At 40.3% G+C, this 13968-nt stretch overlaps 1 protein-coding gene across 1 annotated transcript in view; it reads left to right on the plus strand.

The window, feature by feature from the left end:
• Positions 1-13968, plus strand: part of DNAH2 (dynein axonemal heavy chain 2) — a 6636854-nt gene that overhangs the window by 2829005 nt on the left and 3793881 nt on the right. Inside the window, exon 38 of the mRNA XM_044077324.1 lies at positions 467-647. Within this exon, the coding sequence (XP_043933259.1) occupies positions 467-647 (181 nt within the window). The remainder of the gene's footprint in view (positions 1-466; positions 648-13968) is intronic.

Genomic DNA, 13968 nt, shown 5'->3' on the forward strand with positions numbered 1-13968 from the left:
ATATCTCTAAGTATAATGCCCAACTGTATAATTCATATAAATGCTTGCATGCACACACTGGGATGAGTACCAACACAATAGTTACTCAGTTCCTTGGTTGTATACATACTGTTTTGATTTGTCAGTTCTTATAAATAGTACACATACCTTTCCTCATACAGTCATTTATTTCCATATTTTGTGAGGTAAGTATTCATATGAAGACTGCTAATACATTTATTTATATGTAAACTTCCATGTGTGCATTTGTTGCGCATTTATCCCTGTGCTTTCTCCCCACACCTTTATTATAAGTGCTGTGATGCTTACTATATGATACCAAGTGCAGAAAACATGGGGGATCTCATACCTGGCAGCATAGGTTTTTACTGTGTTTCTGCAGTCTGTAGCACAGATTATCACCGATATGTTTTTATTCTGTTTCTGCAGCATTGTCTATGATTAACACTGTTCCTTAATCCTATAGACTGGAGCATGGGGATGCTTCGATGAGTTTAACAGAATCAATGTCGAGGTGCTGTCTGTCGTGGCTCAGCAGATTCTTTCCATCCTATCTGCTCTGGCTGCCAGTGCTTCTCGCTTTGTTTTTGAGGGGCGTGAGATCAACTTGGTCTGGTCATGTGGCATTTTCATCACCATGAACCCAGGTTTGTAACACTATCCATTTTGCTTTGTAAAACATTCGAATGACAGAGTATGGAATAGCAGTGCTGCAAGGTAGGACCAAGTTAGTGTCAACTAGAATCTCACAAATTTCTCTTAGAGATTATCTTAATTATGTGAGGCTGTTTTTGAAAGGAGAAGGGGTTGTCCTAAAAGGAGACTGTGATACATAGCAGGTGTTTGTCTAAGGGGAATGTGGAGGCTAAGCATGTTTGAACTGTACTTTCATTGAGCCAGGCATTGATGTTTCAACAGCATTGTATGACCGGGGGTAAAAACTTGTTGGCAGGGATAGGTTTGGTGTTTAGAGGTAAGGACATGCAGGATGATAGAGTTTGATCTTGGATAGAGCTAGCATATAACAGGGCTTGAGCGAGATTTTAGAAACAGATGATAAACTGGAATGCTGTATGGTTGAACTCTAGGGAGGCTACTTAGTGACATTATGAACATGGTGTATTAAAATCGAGACAACCTAAGTAGTTATTAGTAGCTTTTATCTAATAAAAACAAAACACGACAAACAAACTCTGTAATCCACAAACCAACAGCAAAAGAAGTTAGTGTTAGCGTGACAATCCAAAACCTTTTATTTTACTATAAGCGCTTTCGTTCAGATAATGTTTGAACTTCATCAGATAAAACCCAATTCAGTGACAAACAGCCCTATGTAGTAGCGACTGCATATTTGCCATAGTGTGTTATTGTATGTCTAGTTGTTAAGAGTTAGTGCAAGTGTTAGTCAAGGTCTTCTATACAGTTTCATTTGTCTGCTAAAACTCTTGTGCAGAAACAACGTCTTTACTACTATAAGGCAGTGCTATTGATGAAATCTTAACAGCATACGTATGATCCATTTTCAGACATTAATTATTCTCAGTTATTTTTTACTTTTGTGGATATTGTTCCTGTTTTTCCAGCTTGCATTCTCTTTACTATCCTGTCTGTATGAAATGCTTAATTATTCCCCCTCTCTTATCTTCATTACAGTTCATTAATACACTGCATGTAGACCATCTCTGCTCCCAAACTAACCTTATTGCTTGGACCCCTCCAACCACAGCATCAACTTTAATGAACGCAGTGAGCAAAGTACCCTAAGAACTTTCAGTGTATGCCCACAAGTTTTTTTTTTTCATTATACACATTTTTATGTTTTTTATCCATTCCCTGATATTGGTGTACACACTACTGGGACCCCTACTTGCTTAGTCCTCCCCCTCCCTTGGCTCACACATAGCTACTTAGATCCGTCTCTGCTTTTTGGTCCCAACTGAAAATTAACCTGCCCTATAGTCCAAAGTTTGCCATACAAGATCATAAAAAGGAAAAGTATATAAAGAAATATACGCTCACAAGAAATATAGTGTTAAATTACAGAACTGATTACCCTAGTCCAGCTTAGTGATTGTTTCTGAAATGCTCCGATTGGCCGCATGGTGTTTTTACCCATTCAGTTCACCCTCCCTATGCTCGGGCTTACTCCGCTGCCCTATCCCCAATTCCCACTCACCCCGACATCAACTACATTTGTACTTCAGCAAAACACTCCCCTTACTTCAACCTTTCAGTCAAAACTTGATATTGACCAACACACCCACTGGACAATCAAAAAACTACTACTAACTTACACTCCTTTTCCAATAATATACTGTGCACTAAATAATTGTCTCTCCTCTAAAAACTAACCACCTTCAACCAAAGAAATAAAAATAGCAGTAGCCACACTACCTACATTATGCTAGCCTTATACTCCTCTCTCCTTATTCTCCTCAGTCTCACTGGCCATTTCATTTCCTATCATATTTGCCTAAATCTCCCCTTCTCCCCCTATACCATACACTCGCTTACCCAGAAAAAAAACATACACAATGCTATCCTAATATCACTCGCTATGTACAGCAACGCAACAATAAATCAAACCACTCAATATAATTCTCACTATCAAATCCTCCCCACCCATCTCTTTCAAGTATAACAACTTAATTACTAACATTCTAAAACTCATCACAGATGTAGCATCCAAATTTAGCCTTAGCTTACAGCCTTAGACATACACCCTAACCCCCCCAGACCCATAACTAATGCAACTCACATAACCTCCCAACCTCTTTAATAAACCTAGGAAAGCAACAGACCTACTAAGCCTTAATATCAGTATCAGAAGTATGCTCAACAAAATACAAGCATTACATGCCTCCATAGCATCACATTCATAATAAAAGAAATTTCTCTCCTTCCATCTTCACAGCACCCCTAAAACAATGTAACTGGTCACCTGTCAAGTACCTCCCCCTTGAAGAAGCCATAGAGTTCTGTAATTCCACTTTCCTAAGGATCCTGGATAATCTTGCTCCAGCCAGGACTATAAGAATAAAGTCCAACTATGCACCCTGACTGACTAAAGAAACTAGATCTTTCCTAAAAACACGAGACAGAGCTTGGGACAAGTGGAACTCCAACAAAATCCCAATAAATAGGCAAGCTTACCTTGAACTATGAAACAAAGCAAAACAAAAACAAATCAGACAGGACAAAATAAACCACTACAGCAATAATCAAACAAAATACTAAAAAGATCCACAAAAATTCTGGTCAGCTATAAAAAAAATTCTTCAACCAGGACAATCTAGTACTCCTTCTCTATCAATCAGCAACAGTAAAGAAAGTATCAAAACACAGTTCAATAAATATGTCACAGAAAGCGGCCTGTCCCTCACAACTAGTAGCAAATCTACACCCAAGCCACCATACCAAAAAACTACACAGAACAATAATATATTTTCTTTTAAACCTGCATCCACAGATACTATAAAGAAATACCTCAGAAAACTGAAACCTACAACACTAGCAGTCGATTAACTACCTGCTGAATATCTAAAAATATCTGCTGAGGCCATCAGCTACCCACTGTCCAGCCTCATTAACAGATCCATATCAGAACAAAAACTGCCACCCATTTGGAAAATATCACACATTATCCCACTGCATAAAGGCAGTAACTCAACAAAACTAACCAGTTGCCATCCTATTGTAATACTATCCCCCTATCCAAAATCTAAAGAGAAGTGCATCCACTCACAATTACTCAAGTATCTCTTAACCAATAATCTCCTCTCTAATACTCAGCATGGTTTCTGCCCAAAACATAGCACTACCACTGCTTTAATGTCCTTCACTAATAGTCAGTCAACTACGAAACAGGGCAACCTTTTCTTAACTCTATTTCTCCACCTATCCAAAGCTTTCAATAACATTTTTCACAAAAAACGTCTAACAGTTCTTTACAATCTTAATTTCAGCCATTCTGCAGTAACATGGTTCCAAGACTATCTAGCCCGAAGACAACCATCTATTACTTTGGGAGTACTACAATGTTTCATCCTGGGGCCACTCCTCTTCACCTTGTTTACCAACAACATCCACTCTGCAACCCTGCATGCTTCCCTAGACCATTATGCAGATAACACTACCCTAATATGTGCAGCTCCCACACTTCAGCAATTAAAACAAAAAACACAACAGCCATTCCTAGAAGTAGAATGATGGCTAACAAATGCCCAACTCATACTGAACCCCAGTAAGACTAAACTCATGCTTTTCCAACCAACAAGATCCAATAACCCAACCATCCTTTAAAATATCATCAGCAAATAAAACAACCATCACCCCTGTAACTCATACCAAACTATTTGGAGTAATCATAGACAACATGAAATTTGACGTATATATATATATAGAGAGAGAGAGAGAGAGAGAGAGACCAAACAATGAAGAAAGTACATAAAAAACTTGGCACTCTGTATAAACAAAAAAGATTCCTGTAATCCACAAAAAAGCACTGAAGGACCATGCAAACACGAAAAGGAATACTATTTTAATAAACCCAAAGCAGGAAACAAACTTTAAAACACAACAGGTCACCAAGTTTTTGTTTCCAGACTTCATTATATGCAAAACCTTAACACACAATTCTCACAATTTATAAGAACACTAATTAAACAACAGCCAATGAAATAAGACCATGCAAATATATATATATATATATATATATATATATATATATATCAAAGCTGTTGTCTAGCCTCTAGGTTTATTAAAATAGTATTCCTTTTGTGCTTTTTTGTGGATTACTGGTTCTTGTTTGCCGCTGTTACCTCCCTGGTTTGTTTACAAAAAAGATTCCTCACAAATAGCACAAAAGCCACCACTGGTAGAACTCCTCTTGTCTCTATACTACTCTGTGCATCTCCTTTTCTTACCACCATTAAAAAAAAAATCTGACCTAAACAAACTCAATAACCGGTACAGTAAAATTACGAAGTTCTCCACTGATGCTGCATTAAAATCTCTCCATTGCTTAGCAAAAAAAAACAATTATCTTGGTTAGAACTGCCCAGCCTCCTAGCCTACAACTAGCTGTCCATGGGTACATCAACTGCTTTACCACCCTGACCAAACCTCTGCTCTCCAACATCTCCTTCAGCCATACACTGCCAATCGTAACTTTAGATCCAACAACAAATCACTTTACAGATCACCAAAGCCAATAATTCCAACTACATAGCAAAATCTTGGAACTCCCTCCTCCAAAACATAAAAACAACCCCCAACACCACACAGTTCAAAGAAATTCTAAAAATACATTTAAACAAAACTTGGATATGCCCTTGCTCTAGTCCTACATACTTTAAACACTCCACTCCATTAATGAATCTACCTCCCACTGGGGGAGTTGGGAATTTTCTGAATCTAAAAAGAGGCTTAGGGATTTCCTTCTTCTACCGCAGCATAGGCCTTTGGCTATACCTCCTGTGCTAGACATTGTTGATGTGTTTGCGGAATCCAGTATGGCCCCTGATTCCCTGCCTCTGGCTCCTAGTAAACTTGACGGATATTACAGGGTTCCTGAGTCCCACAAGTTCCTTTTCAAAAATCGTGTTGCGGATTCAGAAACCATTTCTCAGGAGCCCAAGGGCATTAAGGCTTTTACTGCTAAAAATCCTACCCCTTCTGATAGAGACTCCAGGGCGCTGGATAGATGGGGTAAAAAGGTTTATACTTCTGCAACCTTGGCAATCAGGGCTTTAAACTGCCAATTTCATATGTTAAAATATCAACATCATATTATTGGACTGCTTAAGTAGAAAATGATGTTGATTTCTGACTGTGTGAAAGATAAAGATTTACAGGATTTATTGCATTCTACTGAACAAGTTGGAAAACATACTTTGCAATGTGGTTTTGATTCTTTAGAGGCCTCTTGCAGGGCTGCTGTTACTGGGTGTGTATTTAGAACGTATGCTTGGCTTAAGGAGCAGTCTCTGCTTGAGCATGTTAAAGCAAAATTGTTGGATGCTCCTTTAAATCAGGACCGTCTGTTTGGCAATAAGGCTGAAGAAGTTCTAAAAAAGATGGAAGATAAAGCTAAATCTATGCAAACTGTGTAAGATTTCTTACAAGTGCAACCTCCAAGATTTAGTAGGCACTGGCCTACTAAGAATTGGTCCTTTCCAGCTCCAGCCAGATCCTCTCAAGCCAAACCCAGACACACCAAAAGCACCAGGTTTCAGTCCCAAGGGATTCTCAGAACTAAGCAATGGGGGGGGCTCCACTTCCAAATCTGGAAATAACAAGACACCCCCCCCCCCGCTATGGTAAACAATCTCAATGACTTGCCTTTAAAATTACCAAGCACTTACCTTTTAGCCGCCCCTCTGAGGGGGGGAGATTGCTCTTCACGCACGAAACTGGGAACTCATAACCCAAGACAAATGGGTTATAAATGTAGTGTCCCAGGGATACAGATTTAATGTCCACATGTTGCCAACACCAAACGGGTGGCCAGACCTGCCTCCAAATCAGTGGGCAGAGGCTCAGAAATAAGTTCTTTCCCTCTTAAACATGGGGGCTATTCAACCGGTACCAGAAGAGGAAAAGGGTCAAGGTTTCTATTCCAGGCTTTTCCTGGTACACAGAAAAGACAAATCATGGCGTCCAGTTCTGGACCTGTCTACTCTAAACACCTTTCTGGACATTCCAAAATTCAAGATGCTGACTCTTCACCAGTTACTTCCTATGCAAGCAAAGATGCCTGGCTGGCAACTCTAGATTTAAAAGAAGCTTACCTGCATATCCCAATCAGGGAGTCTTGCAGAAGATACCTACGCTTCAAAGCAGGCTACTTGCATTATCAATTCTCTGCACTGCCCTTTGGCTAGTCTACTGCGCCCAGGGTATTCACAAAGTGCCTGGCTCCAGTAATTGCTTTTTGCAGGCAAAGAAATATTCAAATATATCCATACCTGAACGATTGTCTAATTCAGGCAGAAAACCAGGCCATGCTTCTAAATCACCTGGCGTTTGTAAAAAGGGTTCTAGTTTGTCTAGGGTACACCATAAACGAAAAGAAATCACAACTGGTACCCTCTCAACAGATTATATTCCTGGGTGCAAGCTTGAATACAACTGCCCAAATGGCTTTCCTCACGCCAGAAAAACAAATTCATTTGGTGACTTACTTCATACAAGTGGCCACAAAAACCCTGTTATCCGCAAGACAAATACTGCAAGCCTTGGGGTTCATGGCCTCTTGCATTCTTCTAATTCCATATGCAAGACTGCATATGAGGGAACTTCAGTGGTACTTAAAAAGTCTATGGAGTCAACACTGTCACAGCCTGGAAACAACAATTCCTATCATACTTGGCCTACACCAGGAGTTCCTATGGTGGGCAGAGGCCTGCCACCAAAACAAGGGACTGCCATTCACACTACCCCCTGCCACCCATACCCTAACTACAGACGCATCAGACTATGCATGGGGGGCTCACCTGGCAGGGAAAGTGCATTCAGGGCAAATGGAACCCAAATCAAATTCACCTACATATCAATCAAAAAGAAATGTTAGCTGTACAGAATGCTCTGACAGCCTTCCAGGACTACATTCATCCAGGACAACTAATGGTAAAGACGGACAACACCACAGTTATGCGATACATAAACAAACAGGGGGGTACACATTCCTACCCCCTCTGCAGACTAGGCATGGCATTGTGGAATATGGCCTTGAGCTATCAAGTGCAACTTCAAGCAGAATTCCTGCCAAGAAAACTGAATACACTGGCAGACGGACTAAGCAGAAATCTCATGGACCCACACGAGTGGAAACTGGAGCCACGGATTTTCAACATGTTGACAAGCAAATGGGGGAGCCCAGACATAGATCTATTTGCCTCCCCCCAGAACTACCAGTTGGACAAATTTTGCACAAGGACTCCTCACAAAAAAGCCTGGAAACTGGATGCTCTGTCCTTCAGTTGGAAAAACCTATCAGTTTACGCCTTTCCCCCTCTGACCCAGCTCTCCAAAGTTCTGCTAAACGTCAAACAGGACAAACCAAAAATGATTTTGATTGCTCCAGACTGGCCTCGCCAACACCAATACCCACTCCTGCGCAGTGTGTCACAAATATTTCCATGGCACCTGCCTCAGACACCTTCCTTGCTGTCTCAGCAGGAGAACCAAATTCTGCACCCTCAGCTTACATCATTGAACGTTGCAGCTTGGCTAATCACTTAAATTCACCCTTAGCATCCCTCAGCAAACCTGTGATGGATGTCATCTTGGAGGCAAGAAGACCTAGTACTAGAAAATCTTATGCTGACAAATGGACAAGATTCTGTGCCTGGAACCAATCTTTAGGGATGAGCACAGCAGCGCCCAATTTACCTCAGATTTTGCAATACTTAACTGAAATGCTTCACAAGGGCCTGTCTTTTTCCTCTATTAAAATCCATGCTTCAGCTATTTCAGCTCACTATAACACAGAACCACCCTCTTTTTCATCCCCTGCTCAAGCAGTATCTCAGAGGGCCAAAGAACTTGAGACCACCTACTCCTGCCTGGGACCTTAACTTTGTTTTGGAAAAGCTCACTTTACCTCCTTTCGAGCCAGCTGCTACTGCAGACTTAAAATTTCTTTTTTGGAAAACAGCCTTCCTATTAGCAATCACTTCAGCTAGAAGGATATTTGAATTACAGGCCCTTATGGCAGTGGCGCCTTTCATCATCTTTCATGTGGACAGGGTATCTCTGAGGACCAATCCATCCTTCATGCCCAATGTGGTTTCCAGTGTGGCTCTTAACCAATCCATTCATTTGCCAACCTTCTACCCCAATCCACAGAACAAAGGGGAACGGATTCTGCATTCCTTGGATATGCACAGGCAACTTAGATTCTACTTGGACAGAACTAAATTTCGAAGAAAATTTGAACAATTGCTAGTGGCATTTGCTGCTGGGGCAGAGGGGAAGGTTATTTCGAAACAAACCATTTCTAAATGGATAAGCCATTGCATTCATTTCTGCTATAAGAACCATGGAAAACCTATCTTCCAGGTGGTCAGATTTAATTCCACCAGGGCTGCATCTACTTTTGCAGCTTTTCTCAGAGGTGTTCCTACCAGGGATATTCTAGAAGCTGCTACCTGGAGTTCAGTGCATACTTTCACCAAGCATTATCATTTACCAATTTTCTCTAAATCCAGAGCTGACTTTGCCACTTCTGTCTTGCAGGGTCTTATAGCTTGTCCTAATGCTGTATAAATCCATCCTTCCAACCATAGCTTTGGGAATCTACTCAAATGTAATGAATGCAGCAGTGAAACACGAAGAACATAGTGTAGTTGTGTACACTTACCATAAATGTAGATGTTCAAGTGTATTCACTGTTGCAGTCCTGGTTACCCTCCCTCCAACCCCCCGTTTTTCTCTTACTATACCTCTCCTTTCCTTTACTGTGCTTAACAGCCTTTTTGGTGTATTTGCTTTTGGTTGCAGGTGTATTTTTGTGTTTTTAATTTTATTTGCTCCCCATTCGGGGGGCACGTGACATCTGGGGCAAGAAAAACTGATATAATGGCATCGGCTGCATGTTTTATACCCCTGACAACCTGACGCCATGGAAGGAGGGACAGCAACTGACGCAGGACCCAAGACTTTGTTAATCAGGCCAATTGAGGCAACCTGCCAGCAGATTACCCAAATGTAATGACTGCAACAATGAATACACCCGAACTTCTACATTTATGGTAAGTGTACACAACTGTACACTTTGTCCCTGCTTCAGGATGTTGACACACACACTCTTTGAGATTTGATTTTCACACACACACACACACACACACACACACACACACACACACACCTGGGAAAGGCTGGCACAGATTTACTAGCTATGCCCCCTTCTGCCCAGACTATAAGGTAGTTACTGCAACCAGACACTCCAAAGCCAGCTACTCTAAGGCTCTTTCAAGGGTACCCAATTATACTGAGTGAAATTAATATCAATACAAATGGTAATGTTTTAACCAATGCAGTAAGGCTTTCAGGAGTGGCCACAGAGTCACCAGAAATATATGAGTACTTTCCAAGGTTAAAATATTCTCTAAAAGACCAGCCACAATGAAAAGTTTAAATATATTTATTTATTATGTATTTATTTATATTTGTTAACTGGGATTGTCCGACTGGACGAGGTCCATTTTCAACGGAGGCCTGGGGAGAAAAGCTCCACAAAAAATTAACAATACAGGGAGGTGAAAAAAATATTACATACTTGTGAAAAATAAAATAGCATTGTTATTAAGCAGTATTTAGTACATAAGAGAACAGTGCACGGGGAATGATATAATGAACAGTTTTTACCATAGACATTAAGTTATTCATAGAGTATCCAGATAGAAAGAATACAATACCCTTACTACATGTAAGGGGAATACCTTCAGCTTAGTTCAGTTTCAGCTAAGTATCCTGATGGGACTAAATATTAGGAGTTAAATACTATGTGACACATGTACATAACCAGGAATAAATAAGATGAGTCTTAAGAGAGTGCTTGAATTGGTTAGTGTTTGTTGCAGAAATCACAGAGAGAGGGAGATTATTCCAACGTTTTGCTATGGTATGGGAAAATAGGGCGTTACCTGCAGTGTTGTTAGCTGTGGTGATGGTTAGGAGTGATTTGTTGGCAGAGCGGAGTGGTCGATTTGGAATGTAGTTAGTTAAAAGTTCCTTAAGGGCTGGAGTTTTGTCAGGATATTTTAGACTATTATATGCAATAACTAGTTGGTGATAGGTTAATAGTTGTGGGAGCTCAAGCCACTGAAGTTGCCTAAGTGGTATACAGTGGTGGGTTCTAAGGTGTGAATTTCTTGCAAACTTGGCAATGTTGTTATAACAAGACTCAAGTTTATCCAGGTTAGTTGTTCTAACTTGGGTGAGAATTAGAGCAGCATACAGTAGTGTGGAGAGAAGGTGGGTTTGTGCTAGGGTAACACATGCCTTGTCAATTAAGAAGTCTTTTTGTCTATATAGGGACCCCGTGTTTTTGTTTACCTTTTTAATAGTTTGTGAGATATGTGTGTCAAAGTCTAGGTTGTTATCTATTTCGACGCCAAGGAGTTTGGTGTGGAGAGAGGGAGACGATAGAGAAGGAGAGTGGAGTAGGCTTAGATTTGTTAGGAAAGAAGATAAGTAATTTAGATTTGTTAGGAGAGAAGATAAGTAATTTTGTTTTGTTGGGATTTAGGATAAGTTGAATATTTGTGATCCACCTTTCAACTGAGGCAAAAGATTCTTGGGCAAGGAGTTGTAGAGCAGTAAGAGTTGGGGCAGAGCAGGTCAGGGTGGAGTCTATGTATTGTATGAGTGAAGCTTGTTGGGTAGAGGTATGTAAGTCATTAGTAAAGATAGAAAAGATAAGTGGACCCAATATAGAGCCTTGAGGTACACCAGTGATAGATGGGAGTAAATATGATATGACTCCCTGCCACTGGGCAGCTTGTTGATGACCTGATAGTTTTTAAACCATGCAATAGTGCTAGGGGCAAAAAGTAATGAAGTGAGAGTATCTGTTAGAATGGAGGGAGACCATGTGAAATGCCTTAGAGAGGTCTAGGAATATAGCAGATACAAATCTATTGATATTTCTGTGTTGGTTCAGCAGGTTAGTAAATGAGAGAAGGGCTGAGGTTGTGCTGTGGTGAGGGTGGAATCCATGTTGAGTTGGGGAAAAGAGATTGTTATAGTTCAGAAAGTGCATTCATTACCTGCGAGTGTATACATTTCTCAAGTATTTTTGATAAGGGAGACAGAATGGCTATGGGGCGATAGTCTGAGAAATCTTAGCAATTTCCACCCTTATGAAGGGGAATAATGTAAGATTTTCCAAAGTTGAGGTATGTGGGATTGTTGTATGGAGCGGTTGATAAGCATTGAGACTGGGTAGGAAAGAGATTTGGCGGCGAGTTTCAAGAAGTGAGCAGGTATGCCGTCTGCTGCAAGAACAGTGGGTTTGAGTTTTAGGAGGTATTTTTTTATTGCAGAGGTTGGAACAGGTGAGAGGATAAAGGGTAGTGGGTTGTTAGGGGTGGTTGGTTTGGCTGAGTTGTTATTTTTGGAGAGTTGAGTAGCTAGTAAATTAATGGATTCGGTAAAATGATGATTAAATTGGGAAGGCTATATCACTCTTTATTTATGTGGAGGTGGGAGCTGGTGTAGAGGTTTTACCAGGTTTTAGTAGGGAATTTATTGCATACCAGAACTTTTGTGGGTTATTGGAGTGTTTTTTTGTAAATTTAGGAAGCAATTCTGTTTATCAAGTTTTGTTTGTTTTTTGGCTTGATTTCTAAGGTGTTGATAGTTTTGTTTGGATATACAAATGTTCTCTTTTTTCCATGCTTTCCATGCCTTATCTCTGATTTGTAGAAAGGCTCTTGTGGATTTGGTGAGCCATGGGGTATAGTTATACTTAGCTCTAATTTTTCTTACTGGGGCAACTGAATCGAGAATGTTAATATGACTAGTATTAAAATAGTGCACTGCTTTATCTAGGTCAAGGCTACATAGCGGTTCCCAATTACAAGCTTTCAACATATAGTTGAGTTCTAGAGGGTTGAGTTTTTGATCATTTCTGACTTGTCTGAAGATTATGGGTTTGGGAAGGTTAGTATGTTTTCTTAGGAGGAATGTTGGGAGATGGTCGCTAAGTTCATCTGGTAGATGGCCTATTTGGTAGTTTTGTTTAGGGTAGTTTACTAATGTCCAGTCTAGTATAGATTCCTTATGGAATTTTTTGTCATTTCTTGTAGGTTCTTGAATGAGTTGAGAGAAACCGAGCAGGTTTATGTGATGAGTGGGGTTTTCAGAGTTGTAGGCTAGCCAATCAGTGTTTAGGTCACCTAGCAAGATAGTCTCTTGTTGGAGATTATGTTTTAGCCATTGTAGAATTTCTTCTATTATTGGGGAGTTGTTACCTGGAGGGATGTATGCACAAACAACATTGATGCTCTTATTCTTATTTACCAGTAGTACAGAGCCTATGATCTCAGTGGTATTGAATTTGGGTAAAGGGGTAATAGAGGTTGGAGCAAGACAGTATTTTTATAAATAATTGCAATGCCCCCACACTTTTTACCTATTCTGTCCAGTCGTAGGATGTTGTATCCTGGAGGGAGGATTTCTTCATTTAGTGTGCTGGGCTTTAGCCAGGTTTCAGTTATGGTGAGAATGTCAGAGGTGTAGTGAGATATGAATGTGTGTAAGTGAGAAGTTTGTTTGATATACTACGAGAGTTAAGATTAATGATGAGTAGATCTGAAGAGTGCTGGTAAGATATTGTTTGGTCCTGGATTTGGATGTATATCCCGAGCAATGAGGAATAATTTTTTTTAGATAAAGTTGAAGCTTTATAGTTTGTAAGATATCTAGGTGTAGTTTGCAAGATGTTTTTCTGGTGGGGGATACAGATATATACTTGTTGCATAGTGTTAATATAGTGTTATTAAATAAGGAGGGAGCTATGGGAAAGCTTATGTGGGTGGTAGGTGTAAAAGTATGTGTTGTTTGGTATGTAGTGTGTGTTAGTGGTGTGTAAGTGTGCATGGATGTCATGTAGCTCAGGGTTATGAGGGAAAGTAGGATAAATGAGAGTAAGGCCTACATAGTTTGAGTTTTATGGTGTTTGGAAGTAAGGGGTGGTTATAGAGGATTTGTTAGTCAGGGGGGTGGTTAGGTTGGAGTGTGTTGAGTGGCTTTTGGGAGTGGTCAGCTGAATGGGGTTAGAAATAAAAGTAGGAGTATTGGGGTGGGTGGGGAATGAGTGTGAGGTAGGGGAGCGGAGTGAGCCGAGTGTAGAGGAGCCTAGCCACCTTGGGACTACTACAGAATCAATCATTAAGGTCTGATTTGGGATAGTGGTAAAAGAAATACCAGCCTTAGTGGGATAAGTTCACAAAGTCTCCT

Source organism: Protopterus annectens, chromosome 7.part0 (genome assembly GCF_019279795.1).
Source record: "Protopterus annectens isolate FY-2018-M chromosome 7.part0, PAN1.0, whole genome shotgun sequence".
Classification (NCBI taxonomy): Eukaryota; Metazoa; Chordata; order Ceratodontiformes; family Protopteridae; genus Protopterus; species Protopterus annectens.